This window comes from Aedes aegypti, chromosome 2, assembly GCF_002204515.2.
Source record: "Aedes aegypti strain LVP_AGWG chromosome 2, AaegL5.0 Primary Assembly, whole genome shotgun sequence".
NCBI classification, from domain to species: domain Eukaryota; kingdom Metazoa; phylum Arthropoda; class Insecta; order Diptera; family Culicidae; genus Aedes; species Aedes aegypti.
The window spans coordinates 253,751,051-253,775,154 of NC_035108.1; the positions used below are offsets into that span (position 1 = coordinate 253,751,051).

The window sequence follows — 24,104 nt, forward strand, 5'->3', positions numbered from 1 at the left end:
CAACAGCAACTTCACCAACTACCACTGAACTATACTCCAGCCTTACGACACAACACTGCCAACTAATCCACGCGAATCAATATCTCAACTTTTGCTTTCCCTCGTCGCCAACTGATATGTTCGGATATCACCACTAAACAACACTAAAGTTATTAGCTTCTGGGATTCAACTGACTTCTACTGTCTTTATTGCTGAGCCTATTTATAGCTATCAAAACAATAACAAGTTACATAGATCAATGCCCTCTTTGTTTACTTATGTACCAGCATTACAAATGATGCATAAACTATAGACCGGCGCAATCGTCGGCTGTATTCACTTCCTTCAACAAACCCTGACATTACATGATCAATAGTGAATAGGGACAGGAAACATTGTGAAACTTGGGTTCTGATCCAATTTTTAAAGTAGAATAAAAAAAACATAAGCATAGATGACCGTACAATTCGTAGTTGCTACTCCGTGATTGACTAGAACAATCGAAGTTGCAGAAAGATTTAATGAATGGGGCTTGGGATTAGCTAGCCATTCTCAATGTGCACAAATTGAGAGCTCAAATTTTATAAGTCAATAACGGCGCCGGCCACGTCCTTACGGTCATCGGGGAAGGGAAGGAATGTTAGTTTGACAACCGTTGTTACTAGAGACCGAGATCACATCTCCACAGTTGTCCACAGTTGTCATGGAAAGAGTATTGGGTTAGTGGGATAAGGTAGAGATCTGGGAGTCACCAATGTTTGGTGATGCGATCCATGATATAATCACGCCTAACCGGATTCGCAAAATAATTCAATAATCGCATTGTACGCCGAACAAGTGTTCGGCACTCGCCCACGCAGGAGCCATCGACACGATCAATAGATCAAACACTAACGGACCGCGCACGTTTTCACTACTGTACTACCGACGCGCGACATGTTTGATCCTGCCCTCATGGCCTAAATCGCCAAATGTTGAATGGTTTTTATGTTATTTGATTTTATTGGAAATTCTGATAGAAAGGTTGCTAAAAAAAGCATTCAACACTGTAGGCGATTGTTTAACATTATTCCTGTTACATTTTTGGCACAGTAATGTCCATTTTGAAATATATATTTAAAAAGATAGTTCTATACCCAATTGTTGAACACATACATAACCCATCTTATCCAAATGTTGAACGATTGTCGCTAAATGTTGGCCGCTTTGCTCCCGCATTCATTCAACTTGCAAGTTCGGGTTCTTCGTCGGTTGTGAGGACAGGGTAAGGTCCGCGAAGCACTTTCCCTGACCACTCTGGGCTGAGACGGAAGTGAATCGTCCCCTTCGGCACTCCATAGACTTTAGCGGCTTCTCCTAATGTACATTATTGCGGCGCTCATTTTAAATCCACATTCTGCGGCGGCGGTAACGCGCAGATAATATGCGTGCAATTCAAACGCAACGTCAAAATTCAAGTAGGCTTGGATTTTTTCGTTCTTCATGGACGCGAATGTCCTGAATTTGCTAAATCTGAAAAATCTCACCAGATTTATTTTTATTGTTACTGCGACGGTATTGCAATTTCAGGGAAAACTTTCCGTTTTACGGTGCAACGAAAAGCTACCGCAGCTGTCACATCACTGATTTGTACTGGTCAATCATCAGTAGGCTTCAATGATACCTTGGGTGCCGTCTTGATGATCGTTGTTTGTTGGTATTTTTCATAGCGTTTTCTCTTTCAAGCATACTATGATTGAATTGTTTGCTTCAATGATGGAATGATTTCGAACCTTGTGGTAGAACTTTGACAGCTGCGGTAGAACTCTGCGGCTACCGTAAACTGGAAAATTTTCTTAACAACCGTAATATATAGACATTTTCGGATAATCGCATTCCGTGGATTTTTCTAGCAGAGCACAATACCTTCGACATTACAGCATCAATCGCGAGATTGAGGTTATACTCCGGATAAATCGGCAGCCGATGCGTAATTTCAATCATGATGTAAACAAACAAACGGTGATGGCATTGATGCCATAGTGAAGATAATGGAATTCGAAAAATATTCAGGATATAGCCAGACATGCAATTAATTATACTTTGCCGAATCGCGTTTTTTATCATTGCAACAGACACCATTATAGGATTTTTTTCAATAACTATTATTCAACAAACAATTAAAGCAATAAACCTTACTATATTGTGTAATGCAATATTCCATTTCAATATAGGTGTTTGCTAGGAAAATAAAAAATCTGGCAATATTGCTGTTTGCATTTGAGATGCAAATCTTGACCAAACATTTTCCAAATGCGGTAACACAAAACAATCAAAGGACACCTAGCAACGATTATATAAATCACCGCCGCCCTAGCAAGAAAAATCTATCTTTGACATCGCATTTCTTGTGAAAAAGCTTACCGCGTTTGGTGTTCCCGCATTTGATATTTGCATTTCAAACGCACACAGCAATACTGTTGGTGAAACCAAGCCTGTCATGTTATACTAGTGTTCAACAAATGGAAAATGTACGTGAAACGAAAGTGCAATTGAAAATGTTTTTATGTAATTAAAAGGTACGAGTAAATTGTACGGATATTTAGAATATAACTAAAGTAGACTTTTACTGATATCGTGAATAGGTGCTTAACCCCATATACGTAGTGTGTTTTACTACACAGCTTATTTCATAGCAGCCCCAGCTTAAGTTTTTTTCTAAGAGAATTGAAATTTTCATTTCACCTACCGATAAAAATTTTCAATAAATATTTCGTTTAGGAAATTAATGTGCTAATTAAATTTATTGTGTCCAATAGTACAGCTAACTTACAAAATAATCTGTAAAATTTATTGAAACTGTTTGAAAATGGTTCAATTTCCTGTTTTAACTTGGTTTCTACAGATCGTTCAACATTTGGGTAGCGTTCAACAATTAGCGAATTATCCTAATGGAAAGAGAATAATCATGAAAAGGAATCGATCAATGCAAGTAAGCGCTCATGAAAACTCAATATCAAATAATTATTAACAAATTTCGTTGGCTAACTTGCTAACGTAAAATATGTTGCCATTATCGAACGTCTACTGTATTCAACACTGCTGCTGCTGCTGCTGATGCTCTGTATCCCTACACTGAACCAAGTAATCATATCAGATTTATCTGAAAACACATATAGTTTTTTTCCATATAGCTTTTCATATGACGCTCATCAATTTATCACATAAACTTGTGCGATTTCAGCTTGATTAGATTCATCTGATAAAACACATACATTTCATGAAAACTGAAGATGAAAACCATTAGATGTTGTCAATAAATGTTATGAAAAATTCAGATGACAAATATTGGTATTGTCAGTGATTTCTATGTGATAGTATAATGAATTTTCGATGATTTTTAATAGTATTGAAAAACAATAGAATTATAATTTAAAACTGTTTATTTAATAAATTATGTGCGTTGTCCTAAAAACTATATACAATCAATTGAGTTCGAATTGGGTTTGGTTTCTGGGAATTGGGAAATTGATTTCTGTTCCTCCCGTCCTTTATTCGTCATCTTCAGCTTCCAATCGAGGTGATGTTTCCTGTAAATTCAAGGCAAAAATTTATTTTCATTTATTTAATCCAATTTATTTAATAAATTCTCTACTAACCCTTGTTTCACATATAAGCTTACTATTTCATAATTTCAACTCATGTCATTTTAAATTAAAACATGTTCTAATCATCACAATGAAAGATTGAAAGCCAAATTCCGCCATCACGAAGGTACAAATAAAACACGAAAACAGTCTGAATTTTCACATCGGCAAATCACATAACATTCATTGGATTTGATACATGACTTTTGTTCATATAGAAACCACAGTGTTGGTAAATGAATTGTATCAAATATCATAATGTGTTTTGTGTGTTATTTATATAAATATCAATGGATTCACATAACTTGAATCGGATTTCAATTATTGGTAGGGTATGTGAGGATTTTAATACTTTCTATGATATTTCTTGGTTCAGTGTAAAGGTGGAACATATCCAAATCATAATATGGCTATCACGAAGGCCAGCTTTGTGACACTACTCACAATTTCAAATAAAGAAATAAAGAGCACGAAGTTGATCTTCTTATTTAAACTTTTACTAGTGCACAAAAATAAAATAGAAATCGCACTTCTGTTTGTTGCTTCTTTCGCAAGATTTGTTGTGCCTTCAGTTTTGGTACATTATTGAATTTGGATTCTAACCTGTTTCACCTTAAAAACCTTTTTTTTTTTTTTTTTTACTAGTTCGTTTATTTGGGGCTCAAATGCGTGTAACGCTTTACGGAGCCGAAGTTCATTTTTGTACTATTTACAATTTATTTACATTTTCATTACCAAAGTTAGTATGGGATGGAGCCAGGGTACTCGTGGCAACTCGAGGTTAATGGTCACAATTTTGAAAGGGAAGGACATGGTAAGGATTGGGTTTAGGGTTCTCTGCAGCTCATCCGGGAGGTATAGCGTGGTAGCTCTATTATCGTGTCATGGCGTTGGTACCAATTTCTTGCCGGTATTCGTCTGCCGGATGGCCAGGATCCTCAATCCAACACAAAAGGGACAACACAGAGAAAAAAAAAACTGGAGAAGAGAACACAAGAGAATTAAACTTTTATACAAGACAAGCGAAGGAAATCGTAAATTGCGACCATATAAGTGAAATCGCGGGTGCCCAACACATCTCTAACTGGAACATAGGGTTGTCTACCTCGGGCCGCAAGGGTATCCAAAAGTTGCGCTCTGGAGGCGTCCATATCCGGGCACTGCCAAACTACGTGATCGATGTCATCATAACCGGAACCACACCTACTACAAATATTGCTCAGCGCGAGGTTAATCCTATGTAGATGTGCATCTAGCGAGTAATGGTTGGCCATAAGTCTTGACATCACGCGAATGAAATCTCGACTTATGTCCAAACCTTTCCACCAGGCTCGCAAGGAAACTCTAGGAATTATGGAATGTAACCACCGTCCCAGTTGGTCATTTAGCCAATCGCTTTGCCAACCGTGAAGAGAATTTTGACGTACTAAATGAAAAAATTCATCGTGTGAAATTCGTCTATCATAAATCTCACCTTCCTCAGCGCCCACCTTTGCGGGAGAGTCCGCCTTCTCATTGCCATAAATTAAGCAATGTGAGGGGACCCATACAAAGGTAATCTTATATGATCTTTCGACCAGTGCACACATCTGCTCTCTTATTTTTGTAAGAAAGTAAGATGCATGCTTTACAGGTTTCATCGATCGGAGAGCCTCAATAGAACTGAGACTATCCGAGAAGATGAAGAAGTGGTCTGCGGGCATGTTTGAGATCATCCCCAAAGCGAAGTTGATTGCTGCCAGCTCAGCAACATAAACCGTGCAAGGTTCCTGAAGTTTTCGGAAGGCGGAAGAGTTTTCATTGAAGACACCGAAGCCAGTGGATCCATTTATACGGGACCCGTCAGTGAAATATCTCCTGTAGGAATCGACATTCTGGTACTTTGCGTTAAAAATACGTGGGATAGTAATACATCGAAGTTGATCTGGAATTCCATGAATAGCTTGTTTCATGGATAGATCATATTCAACAGAGGAACTGTCATTGGTGAAGCGTACACGTGGGGGGTTGTAACATGGAAGGCTAATGTCAGATGACATGTAGTAGAGATAAACTCTCATGAATTTTGACTGAGCATTCAGTTTGAGCAATTCTTCGAAATTTTCGATAACGAGTGTGTTGCTCACTCCACACTTAATCAGTATTCTTAGCGAGAGCTCCCAGAATCGGTTCTGTAGCGGTAAAACCCCTGCCAGAACCTCTAGGCTCGCATTATGTGTTGAGTGCATACACCCTAAGGCGATACGCAAACAACGATATTGAATTCGTTCCAATTTAATCAGGTGGCAGTTTGCTGCTGAGAGAAAACAGAAAGAGCCATACTCTAGAACAGAGAGAATGGTTGTTTTATAGAGTTTTATGAGGTCTTCCGGGTGAGCACCCCACCATGTTCCGGTAATTGTTCGTAGAAAATTGATCCTTTGTTGGCATTTTTCCGTTAAATGCCTAATATGGGTTCGCCAAGTGCCTTTTGAATCAAACCAGACCCCAAGGTATTTTGAAGTCAAAGACTGGTCGATGTCTGTTCCCAAAAGCTTAAGCTTCAGTTGGGCAGGATTCCGCTTCCTAGAAAATACAACCAGTTGAGTTTTTTGCGGAGCAAACTCGATCCCTAAGTTTCTAGCCCAAGTGGATAGATTATCAAGGGAATTTTGCAATGGTCTTTGCAGGATTTCCGCTCGTGGACCCTTCATAGAGACCACAGCATCATCTGCAAGTTGTCTAAGCGTGCATGGTTCTTCCAAACAGTTGTCAATATCTTTAACATAAAAATTATAAAGCAAGGGACTCAGACATGAGCCTTGGGGAAGGCCCATATAGCTAATTCTGGAAGTTGTCAGTTGACCGAGAGTGAAGCTCATGTGTTTTTCTGACAACAGATTGTACAAGAAATTATTCAATATTCCAGGTAATCCACTATTGTGCAGGCTTTCTGACAATATTTCTATGGAAACTGAATCAAAAGCGCCCTTAATATCCAAGAAAACCGAAGCCAATTGCTCCTTGTCCGCAAAGGCTAGTTGAATATCTGATGAAAGCAACGCTAGACAATCGTTTGTTCCTTTGCCCTTGCGAAAGCCAAATTGTGTACTGGAAAGCATGTTGTTTGATTCGACCCAGTGATCGAGTCGGGATAGGATCATTTTTTCTAACAATTTCCTTAAACATGATAACATAGCGATCGGGCGGTACGAATTATGATCAGACGCTGGTTTCCCAGGCTTTTGAATAGCTATTACTTTGACCTGTCTCCATTCAGGTGGAACAATGTTGTGTTCCATGAATGAGTTGAACAGGTCAAGCAACCGTCTTTTAGCGATATCAGGGAGATTTTTAAGAAGATTGAACTTAATCATATCGCTTCCCGGAGAGGAGTTGTTTGATGAAAGAAGAGCCATAGAAAATTCCAGCATAGTGAATGGTCTATCCAAAGCATCGTCTCTTGGAGTTTCCCAAAAAGGCGGATGAGCTGGAACTGAGTCTGGACAGACCTTTTTTGCGAAGTTGAATATCCAACGATTGGAGTATTCGTCACTCTCATTTGAGGATGAGCGGTTTCGCATGTTGCGAGCCACTCTCCAAAGCGTCGTCATTGAAGTTTCTCGTGAGAGGCCATCGATGAAACGCCGCCAATAGCTACGCTTCTTCGCTTTAATAAGATTCTTCAGTCTTTTTTCGAGCTTCGAGTACTCTAAATAAAGTTCTGAGGTACCATATCTACGAAAAGCTTTAAAGGCATTAGATTTTTCTCGATACAACTGAGTGCATTCATCATCCCAACCAGGTGTGGCTGGTCGTCTTTTGAAGGATGCACTTGGAACTCGTTGCTTTTGGGATTCTAATGCACTTTTATAAATCAATTCTGTTAGGAATCGATACTCATCCAACGGTGGGAGAGTGTTGAATGATTCGATACCAAAAGTTACCGCTGATGCAAATTTTTGCCAATCGATATTCCTAGTGAGGTCAAAAGGAACCTGAATTGACTGTTCTGACCTTTCACAATTAGTTCTGATAGAGGTTATTATGGGCAAGTGATCACTACCATGGGGGTCATCGATCACCTTCCACATGCAATCGAATGATAGTGAACTTGATCCTAAAGACAGGTCAAGACGGCTTTCTTTGCCGTCGGATGAAATACGTGTCACTTCACCTGTGTTCAAAATGTTCAAGTTGAAATCGTCGCATAAGTCATAGAAAATAGCCGCTCTATAATCGTCATAAGATTCGCCCCATCCAGTACCATGTGAGTTCATATCACCCAGTATTAAAACTGGAGATGAAAGCATAGAGACTGCATTCCAAAGATGACGGCGGTTTATTGAAACTCTTGGAGGAATATAAACAGAAGCTACGCAAAGATCTTTACCCTTTACGTTTATTTGGCAAGCAACGATTTCTATGCCTGGATGAGTCGGGATGGGGATTCTGTAGAATGAATGGCACTTTTTGATCCCTAAAAGCACACCCCCGTAATTATCATCTCGATCCTGGCGTATAATGTTAAAATCGTAGAAGTTAAGATCATCTTCAGAAGAAAGCCATGTTTCACAAAGTGCAAATATATCACAATCTGAATTGTGAAGCAAAAACTTAAATGTGTCTAATTTAGGTTTTAGACTATGACAGTTCCACTGTAACACAGTGATCATATCTTGTACCTCACTCGATGAATTATCCATCGAAAGATATGATCGAAGCAAGGAGGGGCCACGAGATAGTCAATTCCCTGAGATACTCTTCTATTGCGGGGAGAAAAAGGTCGAGTATGCCTCTGAATGAGTCTATTTATTTATTTATTTATTTATTGTTCTACGTCTTCAGTTAAAAAAAACTCTACAGACTGATGCTTAAAACTATAAAACATTACGGATGCAACATTTAAAAACATTTTTGGATATGCCAAATTCATGTAGATGAGCTATTTCATTGAATTTGCGACAACAGCGATCTATCGGATTATTCTCGCCGAAATTTGTGCGATGCCTGGGCAGCCACAGTGCAGAATGTCTACGGAGCGAACGTGACGGAACGGAGAGATTAATCCTTTGGAGAAGTTCTGGGCAATCCAAATTGCCAGACAGCACGTCGAATACGAACATTCGCTCAGAAAGTGTCCTTCTCGAAGCAAGCGTCTCAAGGGAGATAAGTTGGCATCTTTGCTCATACGGTGGTAGACGCAACGGGTCATTCCACGGCAGCCTCCTGAGTGCAAATCGCAAGAACTTCTTCTGGACTCGTTCAATCCTGTTTGCTTGGATGGCATGATAGGGAGACCAGACTTGGACCGCGTACTCCAAAATGCTGCGTACTAACGAACAATATAGAGCTTTCAGCGTATAAACATCTTCGAAGTCAGCAGCGTTACGCCGCACAAATCCGAGTACGACGAAAGCTTTGGCGATTGTTGCTGAAATGTGTTCAGAAAAGCGTAGTTTGTTGTCCACAATCAGACCTAGGTCCCGTATTGATGTGACCTTCTCTAGAGTCTTGTCCATCAGCTTGTAGTCAAAGACTATATCGGATCGGGTTCTGTTGAATCGAATTATTTTACATTTGCTGGCATTCACCTCCATGCCGTTCAAGCTGCACCATTCTTCTAACCGCTGTACATCTGATTGAAGAGCGACGCAATCTAACACAGAGGTTACTATTCTGTACAGTTTTAGGTCGTCAGCATACATAAGTTTGCACGACTCTAGATAAGTGCACAGGTCATTGACAAAAATTATGAAAATCAGTGGCCCTAGGTGACTACCTTGAGGCACGCCCGATGTCGTGCGAAACGATTCTGACTTGTGGCATCCTATTTTCACGAACGATGTTCTTTCCGATAGATAAGAGCGAAGCCATTGTACAATCCATACCGGAAATCCTAGACGATCAAGTTTTTTCAATGCTAATTCATGCGGAACCTTGTCGAAGGCTTTCGAGAAATCGATATAGATCGAGTCGATTTGTAACCGCTTTTCCAAGCTACTATTCAGCGTGCTTATATATGAAAGCAGATTCGTCACCGTCGAACGTTTTTTCACGAAACCGTGCTGGAATTCTGAGAGTATTGGTTGAGCAGCTGCATACAGTTTATCGTAGATAATCGATTCCAGAACTTTCGATAAATGACACAGAATGGAAATCCCTCTGTAATTTTCCGCAGAATGGATGCTTCCTGTCTTGTGGATCGGTGTAACGGCGGCAGATTTCCATGCCCTAGGGAAAGTTCCCTCCGCGATGGACTTGTTGAAAATGAGCGAAACAGGTGTTGCTAATTGAACAGCGCAACGTGTTAGAAAAACTGACGGCAAACCGTCAGGGCCAGGGCCTTTCTTGGGGTCCAATCTTTTCAATGAGGCGAGTGCGTCGTTACTAGTCACGGATATCGGAGGAAGATGAATATTGTATGACGGTAAACTGTGAAGGTAGTCATCGGATATGGTACTGATAGGAGAACTGTATACAGTTTTGAAAAATTCAGCGAATAATTCGGTGGCTTCAACTGTCGAGTGCGAACTTTGTCCATGGTATGTGATGTTGGAAGGAATGGTATTGGCGCAACGTTTATTTTTGATGAATCTCCAAAAGTTGGATGGGTTCACCTTTAGGTCATCCTGCAAATTTCCTAAATACATTCGGTATTGCAAGTCCATTTTACTCTTGAGTTCATCCTCCAAACGTCTAACTGATAGTCCATTTTGAACAGTTTTGTTTCGAAAAAAGCGTTTCCGTGCCTTGCGAAGAACGTTTTTCAGATGTTGAAGTTCCGAGTTCCACCAGGGTTTCCGGTTTGTGCGGGTTGTGTGACGACGAGCGAGCGGAGCAAATCGTCGAAGAAGGTCGTGGATCGTATCGTAAAAACGCGATACGGCTTCATCCGTGGTCAAGCCAAGTAGCATGACATTCCAATCATACTGAGAAAGAGCATCAATTAATGCATCGTAAGTCTGAAACTCCGAGGGCATCACATATGCGATCCACAAGGGCCGTAAAAGTTATCAGTCCTCGCTTGGCCCGGGGGGTTTTCGAGGAAGAGCGAGGAACTTCAGTAGCTTTTTTCTTGCTATCTTGTCTAGAGCATCTTTTCGAAGTATATTTAATCGGCGGAGGCGGGGGCGGCAGATCTTTGCTGCAACACGGAACGGAAGCATCAAAGACCTGTTTCTTCGGGATTTTCAAATTTGCCCCACCTCCTTTAGAATTCGGCAAACTTTTGAGGGAAGATTTCATTACCTTACGGCGCAGTCCCGGAGAAGATGGAGACTTTCGTTTTCCGGGTGCGTGTACCTCCGAAGAATCTCCCCCATCGGTTTCGTCGTCGTTCGCTTCGTCGGAAGACAACTCTTGAAAAGAGTTACCAACTGGGATGGCTGATGAAGACTCTTTTGCAGGCGGATTTAAAGCTTTCACCATTTCCGCATACGTCTTCTTGGAGCGCTTCACAATGGAGCGACTCTCATTTCGAATGCGCCTTTTGTATGCCGGGCACTTCTGCAAATCATGAAGATCCTCACGACAGTAGCTGCATTTTTCAGCTTCCTGTGTGCAATCATCTTCCAAGTGAGCTTGGTTGCATTTGCCACAACGGGGCTTGTTGTCGCAAAAGCTAGCACTATGACCAAGCTGTTTGCAGTTGGTACAATTGAATACCTTCGGCACGTAAAGGCGCACTGGGTAAAAAACACTATCAATGCAAACAAATTTCGGGAGAACGGAACCAGGAAAAGTTACACGAAACGAGGCTGACGGCGAAAACACTTTTTTATTTCCTTCCATGGAAACTGATTGTAATTGTTTACAATCCAGTATAGCCACATCAGGAATGGACCGGTTCTCAAAAACACCTTTGCCAGTCTTAATGTCTTCGCATGTCAGACTCGCGTCGATAATTTTCCCTTCCACCTCGACCTCTCTGGCAGGTATGTAGATAAAATACTCCACAGTAAAAGCCTCATGCTGAGCAATCTCATTCGCTGCTTTGTAACTAGGTGCAGTTACACGCAGCTTGGATTGCTTCACTTGGTGAATAACGGTCCCAGGATATTTACGCGTCAGCTCTCTAGAGATCGAGAGCACATTCAAAATCTTATTTTTGCGCCGGAAATAGACAACCCAAGGCCCAGCCGAAGACGGTTGATAAAACCGCGTTCGAGCAACGAGATCTTTAGGAGGCGTATCGCCTCCATCCGATTCGTCCATGCGGGATAAAATCAACCGCAACCAAATAATTATAAAAAAAAAAACAATAAAGTAAAAAAAAAAAAAAAAAGAAAAATAATAATAATAAAGTACAAAAAAAAAAAACAAAAAATGCTTAAAGTTAACTTATCAGTGGGCTATTTTGTACACACCTCCCCTATACGGGCAAAAAAAAAAATAATACCAAAAAAAAAAAAAATATATCGAGAAAAAAAAACTTAACCGATTAGGGCTGTTTTGTACAAGCCTCCCCTATTCGGGCAAAACTGGCACCGGGAGAGAGACAGAAGTGAACCGAAAAACAACCTTGAACTCAACCTTGTTTGTTCGGAGATGCGAAAGCAATTCAAAAGGATGTGGAGTAGGTATACAATTGATACTTATCCGTTCCCGTTCGATGACCGCAGCTGGTCTTCTACACCGTAGGTAGGCAGAAAAAACGTGTCGTCGTTTTGCTGCTGATGCAAACGGGGAATCCAATCACCAGGGGATGATGGTGACAATATCTTCTCGTGGCACGATACCAGTTGACCCTTGCCAATCTGGTTCGCTTCCTTCACGATGCGCGGTTTAAAGCACTACGGTACAATACTGCACTGGTAAAAACCACACGGGCGGTGGAAGAAAAAACCAAAAAACTACCGACTGCCAAAAACTGAACTGGCTTGTTCAAGCGCACAGCAAGGAATGACCTTAAAAACCTGGAGAATAACGTTTCTGAAGGGAAGATGTGTGTAAACAATGTTAGGACGACAAAATTAATCATATAATAATGTCGATGGGTTAATATGATTTTCACTTAACTTTTTAAACTTTATATGAAAAATTCAACTTAAATTCAAGGCTAAAGTTTACAAGGTTTACGAGTATTTGGCGCCTAAAATTGAGCTTGGTTCAACTACACAAAGGCTACTTACCATGGACGAAATGGAAGGGGTAAGTTATTTTGATCCTATTTTGAACAACAATCAATTGAAAATGTTTTATTCTTTAGTCAATGCTTGCCAAACAGAAGCATACTCGACGTCGATTAAATCCGACCATTCGGTGGAACGAGGTTCAGACACAGGAATTGTTGGAGCATGCACTGAACCAAGAAATATCATAGAAAGTATTAAAATCCTCACATACCCTACCAATAATTGAAATCCGATTCAAGTTATGTGCATCCATTGATATTTATATAAATAACACACAAAACATATTATGATATTTGATACAATTCATTTACCAACACTGTGGTTTCTATATGAACAAAAGTCATGTATCAAATCCAATGAATGTTATGTGATTTGCCGATGTGAAAATTCAGACTGTTTTCGTGTTTTATTTGTACCTTCGTGATGGCGGAATTTGGCTTTCAATCTTTCATTGTGATGATTAGAACATGTTTTAATTTAAAGTGACATGAGTTGAAATTATGAAATAGTAAGCTTATATGTGAAACAAGGGTTAGTAGAGAATTTATTAAATAAATTGGATTATATAAATGTAAATAAATTTTTGCCTTGAATTTACAGGAAACATCACCTCGATTGGAAGCTGAAGATGACGAATAAAGGACGGGAGGAACAGAAATCAATTTCCCAATTCCCAGAAACCAAACCCAATTCGAACTCAATTGATTGTATATAGTTTTTAGGACAACGCACATAATTTATTAAATAAACAGTTTTAAATTATAATTCTATTGTTTTTCAATACTACTAAAAATCATCGAAAATTAATTATACTATCACATAGAAATCACTGACAATACCAATATTTGTCATCTGAATTTTTCATAACATTTATTGACAACATCTAATGGTTTTCATCTTCAGTTTGCATGAAATGTATGTGTTTTATCAGATGAATCTAATCAAGCTGAAATCGCACAAGTTTATGTGATAAATTGATGAGCGTCATATGAAAAGCTATATGGAAAAAAACTATATGTGTTTTCAGATAAATCTGATATGATTACTTGGTTCAGTGTGTGACACAGGAAGTAGGCATTCATCCAGGTCGATTCGAGGTAATTATTTTCTACACGTATCCTTTAAAATCTTAGTTCAAGTGTGTGCTATGATAAGGACGCAAGTAACATTATCGATCCTCCTCACTTCTCCGAATGAAGAGATGCAAGTTTGTTAACATTTTCTTAACGTTTTCGCGGCCACCAAGCGCTTATTGACGCCTTGATACACCATTATGCTAAAACGGTATAAGGTAAGGCGGGGCAATATGCTTGACATGGAATATTCATTTAGAATTGGCTTGTTTAGGGGTATCCTGTTTTTGACATATTCTGATTCTACGTTACAAACTGAGCCAGAATCCAAAGTTTCATAATTTTCCGTGCCCTGGAACTATTTTTAAAACACGTTTGAATTAAGTAGGGAAATCGCGTTTGAATCACCCCTCGGCAAATTTTACTTCGGGACGAGCTGTCATTATGTAAATTGAAATGTCAATGAGTCGACGTAATGAAATCTTTTTCAATCATTTACTAAATCAAAATTAAGATATTGAAGCGCAATAAAATCGTGTTACACTTAGAAAAATGTGCTCTTTCGATCAAGCTACAATGAACTGTGAATTTTTCATTACTAAACAACCCAATTCTCGCATAACTTATGATCTTGCCCTAAAAGCCATTGGTAACCGAGTGTGTAGCTCGTTGTTTTTAAGCAAATAAATGGACCATGATAAAACTATCAGCACTGGAAAATAGAGGAGGATCTTCTCTTCATCGAAGCATTGTTGAATTACGTGTAAATCCATTCGTTTTCTCAGTAGCAACAAGCTACACGTTTCACACCAAATTTTCGATCAATCTTCCAGCAATTTCGTTTGCTGAAACCAATTCAGCAATACACTATTTTACTGATATACACCATTTCTGAAATTATTTACTGTAGCTCAGCAACCTAACTTGCTGGATACTTGTCATCTCCATCAGTTTTGCTGATTTTCAGTAATTTATATGACACATGATTGATAATTAGCAATCCAGTTGAAATTTTGCTGTAAACCAGCAAACATTATTGCTGAGCTTGTATCAGCAAACTGTTTTATCTGTCACCCGAAAAATTAAAAAAAAAATCCCACTCGTTTCTCTCACAATATCAGCACAGACAAACAGACGTCACACTCTCACTGCTGTCCATCGACCAACTTTTAACGTTCGTTTCGAATATATGGTAGGTGGTCAATCGACCACCCGCAGCGTCGTTTTTGTTCGTGTTTGACGTTTACACACTACCGCCACCTGTTGGTCCATCGGCCACCTACAGTGTTTTTAGCATTGGGCGTACATGTTTTCGCGACTATGATTTTGATCGCGATTTGTTCTAAGTGTTACGACTGTTTCTCTGTGATATCAGCATGGAGTTAAAAGAATGTTTACCCGAACATTCATATATTTATGTATATTTTTCGTAATATCGTATTTGGTAAGTCTAAACATTCACTATGATATTGATGGTTCAATAAATATCAAAATGTTTATTTCTAGGTGGCAACATTACCGTTACGGTAGACGATTTTCCCCCAGAGCGCAGAAAATAGCGTTTGTTTTTAAATAAATGTTTATGACATACCACGCATTCGCATTTTTTTTTCTATACTCAAAATAATCCAAACGTCAAGGCTACGTGAAAACATACGTAGTTGTTTTTCCATCGCACTTTTCACGTAGCTCTTACGAGAATTAAAGGTAATCATAAAAGTGAACGCATGAACTGCTGGACTTCTTCGATTGCACTGATGTATCCGGTAGTGGTTACGTGTTTTTTTCGTACGTTTCACAAATAGGACAGGCAGTGCCGTAGCGTGCGGTTGGCCAGGTTGGCACCCGCCAAGGGCGCCAGCCTTTAGGGGGCGCCAAAATGCGTGACATACTTGGTGAAATTACAAGTTACATATTTAATAAGGACACTTCTTGAACTACTGTATTAGGAGAGCCACGTGATTTTCGCAAAAACTCAAGCTTACTACTATTACCATTCCCAGCACTGATTAAAATATATATCTTGAGGTGTCCTTATTTCCCCCAGTCCCTCTATTAGTGCTTGCATAAATGTTTGAGATTTTAGACCCAATACTGAGTTGATCTCATATTTGTAACATATTTCCGAATATGTAGTTATCTTTCTCTATCTCTCTGTATCCCTACACACCAAATTTTAATTACTGGCAACCAGCAAAAAATTGCTGATACTGTTTGTGCTGATTCCAGCAATCCATCCAGCAAAATAAAATTTGCTGATCGTTCAGCAAACTGGATTATCAGAAAAATGACAGCTCTTATGCTGAACGATCAACAATGCGTGAACTCATTTGCTGATTAACCAGTAATTCAATTATTTCCAGTAATCAATGAATTCGGTTCAGTAAAACAGATGTTTTAATATTCCATGTTAAAGTAAAAACTTTATTGCGGCACACGTTTTAGCTATAAATAATATTTAATTTTATCACTTCCTATATTAGTCTTTTCACTGAATTTCAACACTGTGAATCCCCTTGAATCTGAAATTATCCATTTCCAACGGGTACTGGCGGAACTGGCGAAGATTGCAGCATATTTTGTTTGTTTCTGCTGCAATTAGAATCATCCTTTGGTTTTTCATAGCCATGTCTGAAAAATTGAATAAATTTCTCCTAATGAATACGGATTTTATACTTTAAAAAGGATTTTGCATACTTACAAATGCCCGTTGTTAAATGGAATAACTATTTATTTAGCTAGATGAAAAAAAAACTATAAGTTTTGACAGTTGTCTTGCTGATAGTTTCAGTAAACTTTCAGTTTGCGACACCTATCCAAAATCCAATTCGATCTCACTAATTGTGCTAGGCGCATCGTTTCCCACGGCGCAAGTGGTGAGTTGATTTTTCCTGCTTACGCATCGATGTATAGGACAGCTGTACATGAACCGTGTTGTATACTAACTGTAAGATTGTGTGGCTACTTTTCAATATATCTAAAATTATTAAACAAGTGGAACTCCAAGCACCTCCCACTAGGTTATATTTTGTGTAGAGTTAGAAAATTCAATTGTAGACTTAAGGTATCTTGTAATCTAAATTTGGATCAATAAATGACTTTTGTTTTAGACTTCAATGAGTCGGTTTGTCAATTCTGATGACAAGCCAAGTAAGTAAGAAATCAAACATATTAAACTGTGAAGTTTCCAAACTCGTTTTCCATACGAATGTTCAAAAAATCCCAGAGGATTGAAACATGATCAGATCTTAATGAAACTTTCACAATTTGCTTTTCACCTCGATATCTTTTCTTAGAGATCAACAAAACACGGTTATTTTTGTGTTACACGGGGTGGAAATCTGTAGTGGGACTGATATGCGGTTACTTTTCATTATGGGACAATATGACTTGCTATTTTTTCCTAATTTTTCCGAACAAATCATATTATCTTATGAGTTGAGTTGAAAGAGCATTGAAAAATATGTTGAAAACTGAACTCAACTCAATTTTGACGAAAATGCAGATGGGACTGACTTGCGATTCACGGCAGAGTAGGCAAGGGTAGCATATCACAGTCAGCGGAGCCAGTGAAACTCATGCCTATTGCTGCTGTAGGCAGAATGCCTTGAAAATAGCAAAACTCCCGTTGCTAACGGCAACCTAAAACTACTATAGAGAAATGTTCTATTTCCCGCTGCATTTCCCGCATTTACAGCCTTCAATGACACAACTGATTTAGAAAATTCATGTACCCAACATAGACTACTTGATAAGATTCACAATTTTGAACTACTGTATTAGAAGAGCCAAGTGATTTTCGCAAAAATTCAAGACTGCTACTATTACCATTCCCAACTCTTCTTGCTACTGATTCATGGCAGTATAATTCCTGTTAGAATTCGTTAATTTCAAAAATTAAATTTTTGGTAAAATATATGGTAAACGTTTATTTTAGAAGATATTTCTTGTTTTTCATTTAATCAAAACTCCAAAATATATTCTAGAACAGCTAGTTTTTTTTTATTTCAGAAACCGACGGCACAGATTTTTTATGCTAAGATTTGTGCGAAGGCGTCTCCTGCTATACGGTGCATTAGCTGGCAGATAATAAAAAACAAAATGCGTAATTTGAAAACCACTTTCCTGGCTACTGCCACGTGGAAGGCATATGAAGGCGCCAAATTCATAGCTGAAGGCAAAGAGTGTTTATACCATGGTATGAAGCGTATAGGTGAGCTATTTGTACTTAACGACCATAATTTGTTCGTTAATTTTAGATCACATTAAACGAGTTTGTCCACATTTTGACTTATTGGAACGTTTATATGGTCATCTGGTTGAATCAAACGCATCGGCAACATTGACAGCAACATCAAGCGATCTGGACGAGTACATGGATGAAATGATTACCAATGACGTGCTTTCCTCTGATCTGGATTCAACATCTAATGCTAATCTTCACAACGAAATGCGAGATACCTGAGCCTTCAATCCACTCTGAACTACATGAATTGGACCATACTGGCAGCCATGCAGCTCCCGTCGAAGATTACACTGCTAATCATGCCCCACATGAATATACTCCAGAACCATCAACGGCGAGCAATAGCGAAACGGATTTCAAAGCATATCATGGTCTTGTGGACAGGCCAAGAAAAAGGCCGGCGACGGACACGTCCTCCGTTGACCAGCTAGTGGCCCTGCAGGAAAAGAAACTGAAATTTGAAATTATAAAACTGCAACAGCAATTGGACTTGGAGCGACAGAAGCTAGATCTGGAGCGGGAAAAACTATGCCTGGCGCGAGAGCAGAATCACGTTGATATGGAGATGAAAAGGCTACAGTTGCAACAAGAGACGGAGCTGAAAAGACTCACAATAGAGCGTGACGAAAGGGTTGCATTAGCTAAAATAAGACTGGAAGTCGAAAGCCTGGAACGTATTAAGAAGTATGAGATAGGATTGAAGGCTAACAAAGACTGAATACAAGATTAAATAAATGTTTGCTGCTACGAGATTTCGATTGCTTTTTCTTGCGGTAAATACAGTGTTGATTGCAAGTCTCCTATTAGCGATTAGGTGACTATTTCAATGCAAGTCTCTATTAGTAGTTTACGGAACAAGTTGCAGAATGATGATTTTTACAGCACGAGTCGTGAATGAATACGACGAGTGCTGTAAAAATCGAGTTCTGCAACGAGTTACGTACAACATTTTTTGCAATTTCGTAGAAGACCACTTGAGGGTATCAGAAATTATATCACCATCATTTTACAATTTTTGAAAAAATGTTCCGTAATAATTCATTACGCCACTCAAAACAGTTGCGTAATGAGAAAGCGTTTCGTAATGAATCATTACAGCCCTGTTTTTAGTTGCGTAATGACTATTTCCGCACCGCATGCTTTAGTGCAGGAAAGTATAGGCCGTTTCATGACAGATTGTCGTGATGAAAAACACCCTATTACGATGAGAAATTGCAAAAAGTCTCCAGCGCAGCACACTAGGATTCCGATGAGCTGAGAGACGGTTTGGTTGGAGGCTTGTCAGTATATTCCTGAGAAATATGTAACTCTAATCACAATTGCACTTAAAATGATCATTGAACAACGTTTCCAATTGATTAGATTTATTTCAAAATGCGCGGAATTAGGGTCTTAGGTGTGCTAAATTAGTAGAAGCATTAACCTAAGAATGCTAATGTCGCTGCTGTTCGTGTTACCAACATCTAGTTTGCCACGAACTGACAGCCTGAGTACCGGGCATCAAAGTGTCAAATTAATTATAAAAACATAAACAACGACAAGGCATTGAACAAACAATAAAAAAAACATAATTAAAGGTAAGAATAATTAAAATCAGTTTTGTGACAACAGCGCTACTAGCGTTCTACTACTAATATTTCTATTGCTAAATTACGGCACTTTACGGTTCATCCAAACAGCTTTGAAAATATTCCTTTGGTTGGGATAGCGTCATATACAACATACACCCTCATTCTCGTTTACGACGGATCCAAACTTTCGATCGAATCCTGTCCGAATCCATGGCCCACTTGATTTTGCTGGCGTAAACGGAAATGCAAAATGGTCTTCTATCGAAAGAACATTCGAACGTAAACAAGAATAGTGTCGACAGAAATCATGGATATTTCACGGAAAGTGCAATACATGAATTAAGTAATATTTTTATTGCTTATACATTTTAGTAAATAGAATTTTAATTTCTTTATATTTACATTTGATGATGTCGAAAAGCCGTAGGCCAAAACAAATCAGCTCGACTCCACATATAGGTACTAATCTATCATATTTTTGTTCGAATCAGATAAAACAGTAATATATTTACGCAATAAATAAATATTCGATTTTAATAAATACATCTCTGATAGTTTCTCATCAATATGACGATACAGTAGTATTAAAAATATCCTTAAACTTATGTGATGCCTCTTTTATGGTCGTGGGTAAGCGTAAGATCTTTTTGTTCACTTATTTTTCGTAAAGGAGCTCATTACTGATACTTTTGAATCACTTCGTCAGGAAGGTAATGGGATTCTAAAAGCTATTGAACACAAATTACATTCGCAAATGAACTTCTTCGTATAAAAGAGCATTTTGTGCTCGGTTTTCAGACAATTTGACCGACAAAACCCATCCATGACAAAGTGATGCCCAAGTATTACTTCACCCAAATTTCTAAAGTTTCTATTAGACGAATTTTACTAAAGACAATGATTCCCCACAACAATTGCTTTGACTTTGATGATTGCGAATCCTATGATTCAAAAGTAGGTAATAGAATGCAGCATAGGACCAGCGTAGTGATGTCGTTTAAAATTTCGCTAATTTCGCTGAGAATTCGCCTATACTGCTTCTTAGAAAGGTTTAATTCCATTTAAAAAATAGAATAATAATCATGTTGTGACTTGGGCAACGCTGATTGTAACAAACCTTCTACTAAATGAACTAACTCAAACCAGATTTCATTGAGCCATCTAATTAGCTTTTATTACTAAGCCGCTTCAATCTCTCCTTCAAAGAATTTGCCTTCAATTTGCTGGACGATGACTGCTTATTAGTGCCGTTCGTAACTGGTGGTGGTCGTTTAGTTTTCTTCAACCTGAAATTGAAAAACGATGAAGATTATTGAATAGATTTTGAACGTTCAAAATTTTGTTCTCACAGTTCAGTGGACAGATGGAGGATTTCTTTTTTGAAAATGTTTTTCAAATCATGCGAAAAGGGCGCCCAAAGTTCGAAAAATTGCTCCGGCTTGCACTCCTCGATGACGCCAGATTTCGGCGAGAATTTGTAGAACACCATAGTTTTGAGGAATATCTCCCGACATTCGTCCAGTTTGCGGTACTGCTTTTCGATACGTTTGCTGGCAACTTCGATGAAAGCCTCCATCTTTTCCTTGAATGGTTGAATATTGCTCTCGGCCGATTCTAGTATCACGTTTCCGGTTGTGCGCCGACATTCTGTAATGCAAAGGGGTAAACATTTTTAATTCAAATCTTTTTGATAAAGAACATCGATAAACTGGTGGCCTTTCCTTATGCATCGGGTCCAATTTGGGAAAGATATAAGGGTCAATTTTATTAATCGGATCGTTTTTTGACTTGTTTTTATCCATGTTGAAAACAATAGACATGCATATTCCAGAAGTCATCCATTGACTCTCATATTAGCCAGGAAGTTATCAAACTGGCTTCATAGACAAGAGTTTGACAACGGTCCAGATCTTTTAGGTACGGTAAATCCTTCCTGCCGAGCATTTAAGATCCCACATATCAAAGAAAAATAAATGACGAGAAAAGCATTCCTAGGAAGCTCACAAGATTGATAACAGTGACGATGAACTGTGGAGAACTGGAACACTGGTATTAAGGGGGGAAATGTTATGCGAACTGCTGAAGACGATTTTCAACAAATTCAGTCAATTTGCTTGCTTTGCGGATGATATGCACATTGTAGGATGAATATTTGAAAAGGTAGAAGACCTGTAATTTCGCCGGAAGCAAAAGTTGGACTAGTGGTGAAATTGTCAAAGGAAATGCTGGAACCGAAAGTCTTAGAATCAGTGTTACAATATTCTAATGATAACGTTCGTCTTGACGGAGAAGGATGAACCAAGAGCTTGTCATCTCTAAGCCGAGCTTAGTTCTCGAAAGTTGGCGAAAGCTAAAATACACGATGGTTAGGTCATATTTCAGAAGGCGAGCCACGATTTATGATAGAATCATGGATGTAGAGATACTGACACGAACCAAGGTGTGGGCTTCGTGGCCGTGCGGTTAGTGTTACCAAGCATTCAGTCGCATCGAGTCAAGGGGTGTGGGTTCGATTCCCGCTTCAGTCCGGAAAACTTTTCGTCAGGAAGGTTTTTCGACTGTGCCACAGGGCGTTGCATGCTAGTCCGTTGTCTAGTGTGGTGCTTCCTTCAAAGGGCAAATCGTCCACTGGAAGCATTAACGTGTCGGTGTATTTTTATAAGGTTTGCGCCTTGAAATGGTTAATTTAGTATTATCTGTTTAGATGTGAACTAATTGTAATAAAACCATTTGAAATATAGTTTTCTAAGCAGTACAAGTAAGTTTTACACAGGTCCAGACGATATCTTCATCAATTATTGCAATAGCTACGAACATAGTTTGTTGCAAAACATCAAATATCTTGAAATGCATACTCAAAAGATCTATGAAATTGGGATACCTATTATATAATATAGGGTAGGTGTACCAGTTATGGACATAGTGGTTCCCTATTTCGCCATACGTAATTACTTGATTGTCTTCAAATTTTGAACATTTTTGTGTGTTGTAGTAGTTAGATTTAAGATATATCATGATGTTGAAACATTCAAAAAGATTTAATATGTGAAACTTATCAAAATTTCACTTATGGCCAAATAGGGAACCACTATGGCCATAACTGGTACACCTACCCTACATCATTATTTTACTACTTTATTCGCTCCATTTGGGTATAAGGTGTAGTGGAAAATGTTTTTTTTATAGATTCAATCTAGTAATGATGGTTGGTTGATCTTCGAAACAAACTATCTACTCACCATCAGTTTTGGATTTGAGCATATTGAGCTGGGAGCGGCAATCGTCAAAATCAACCAGTACAGCTCGATCCAGATCGCCAGGATCCGGAACTGGCAGTACCACTTCATGCAGAAGCACACCCTGCTTCCGGCACTGGGCTATGTAGGTCTTAATGATAAAATGCAGCAACGTGATGTTATTGTCTTTGGATTTTACGTCCTTCAGTTTGCCAAGAATTTCCAGCCCGAACCCATCAGCCTGGCCGCGTGTTCGATTACCGCCATTCATGTAGTTTCCAAGGGTCAAGATGATCGAAAATAGGTGTTTGAGCTGTTCGCTTTCGATCAGAAACTCGCAGGTGTGCTTGACTGTTTCGAGTTTCCTCGTTACAGAAATGTACAGTTCGTCAAACTCTGCCTGGAATACGATGCATGAGATTCTTTCCGAAAAGGATGAAATCTCTGAAATTCGTAACAAAAACTGTTCAGGAGGATCCAACGGTACATTTCCCTCGGCACATTCCTTTATTTGGGCAAGTTCTTCGTCGGTGGCCTTGATTTCCATAATCTTCTGCAGTGCCTCTAAACTGACCACCGACGTATCGCAATGATAGATGGCGAACTCTATTTCATCGAAGTGAACGTGTAAACTCTTGGCGAAAATGCCCACATTTTGAGAACGCTTGCTGTCCAACACTTTTACGGTTTTATCCGGTTTTTCAACTTTTTCTTTTATTTTTGGCACTACCACCTGCCGGGAGAAGAGTTCGGTAAACTCGTCCATATTGTCTAGATTCGTTTCCTCTAGTTCTTGCCAGAGGGCAAGTTTACCGTCTTCGGCAAGTTCACATGGGGCGTCCGGTTCTGTGACTGGGCTCGTTTTCGGTGCTACAATTCGGGTCCAGTAGAGGGGTTTCATTGGTTTCGGGGGATTTACGGCATTCTTACGGAGGGCTGCAATGATCGAGATATTTAGGTTGAAAATTTAAAAACTATCAATTAAACACCGAGTGTGAATCTATACAGTAAACGTGAGCGTGAATAACAGTTTTTTTTCTTAGTTGCTTTACAGCTGGATGGTTACATTTTATCTACTCTACAGAGAGACTATTTTGATAGAAGGGCTATTTACAAAAAGCAATGATTTCTAAGGAAAGATTGTTTAATAGATTGTTTTTTTTTTGGATTTTACTAAACACCACACAGAGAGAAAAATTGCAGAAAATTTTAATACATTGAGAAAGGAACATTCGATGGTATTATTCTATATACAC

General features: G+C 38.9%; 2 protein-coding genes and 2 long non-coding RNA genes across 7 annotated transcripts in view; 2 read left to right on the forward strand and 2 right to left on the reverse strand.

Moving 5' to 3' along the window:
* Positions 1-3,384: 3,384 nt before the first annotated feature.
* LOC110675625 lies at positions 3,385-3,855 on the reverse strand. The gene is made up of 2 exons (XR_002499658.1): positions 3,619-3,855; positions 3,385-3,549 (listed from the first exon to the last, which is right to left on the reverse strand). It is a non-coding gene; the product is annotated as an uncharacterized LOC110675625 (long non-coding RNA).
* An 8,652-nt stretch (positions 3,856-12,507) lies between these two features.
* Positions 12,508-18,793, forward strand: LOC5577416. 2 transcript variants are annotated; one of them, XM_021844815.1, is made up of 5 exons: positions 12,508-12,738; positions 12,797-12,887; positions 13,782-13,819; positions 17,807-17,993; positions 18,055-18,793. In XM_021844815.1, the coding sequence occupies exons 1-5, from the start codon at positions 12,721-12,723 to the stop codon at positions 18,258-18,260; spliced, it is 540 nt and encodes a 179-aa protein (XP_021700507.1). In that variant the 5' UTR covers positions 12,508-12,720; the 3' UTR covers positions 18,261-18,793. The 2 variants fall into 2 exon arrangements, 1 of the variants encoding a protein (XP_021700507.1); XR_002500493.1 differs by lacking the exon at positions 13,782-13,819 and having other exon boundaries at positions 12,797-12,913.
* On the forward strand, positions 13,035-13,487 carry LOC110676542. The gene is made up of 2 exons (XR_002500494.1): positions 13,035-13,253; positions 13,323-13,487. It is a non-coding gene; the product is annotated as an uncharacterized LOC110676542 (long non-coding RNA).
* Positions 18,794-20,119: 1,326 nt separating the features above from the next.
* The window catches only part of LOC5577415 (protein cappuccino), a 47,178-nt gene continuing 43,193 nt past the window's right edge, over positions 20,120-24,104 (reverse strand). For all 3 annotated transcript variants that reach the window (XM_021844817.1, XM_021844816.1, XM_021844818.1), the window contains 3 exons: positions 22,852-23,784; positions 20,962-21,259; positions 20,120-20,898 (listed from right to left, as the gene is read on the reverse strand). In XM_021844817.1, coding sequence (XP_021700509.1) covers positions 20,778-20,898; positions 20,962-21,259; positions 22,852-23,784 — 1,352 coding nt within the window. In that variant the 3' untranslated portion in view covers positions 20,120-20,777. The remainder of the gene's footprint in view (positions 20,899-20,961; positions 21,260-22,851; positions 23,785-24,104) is intronic.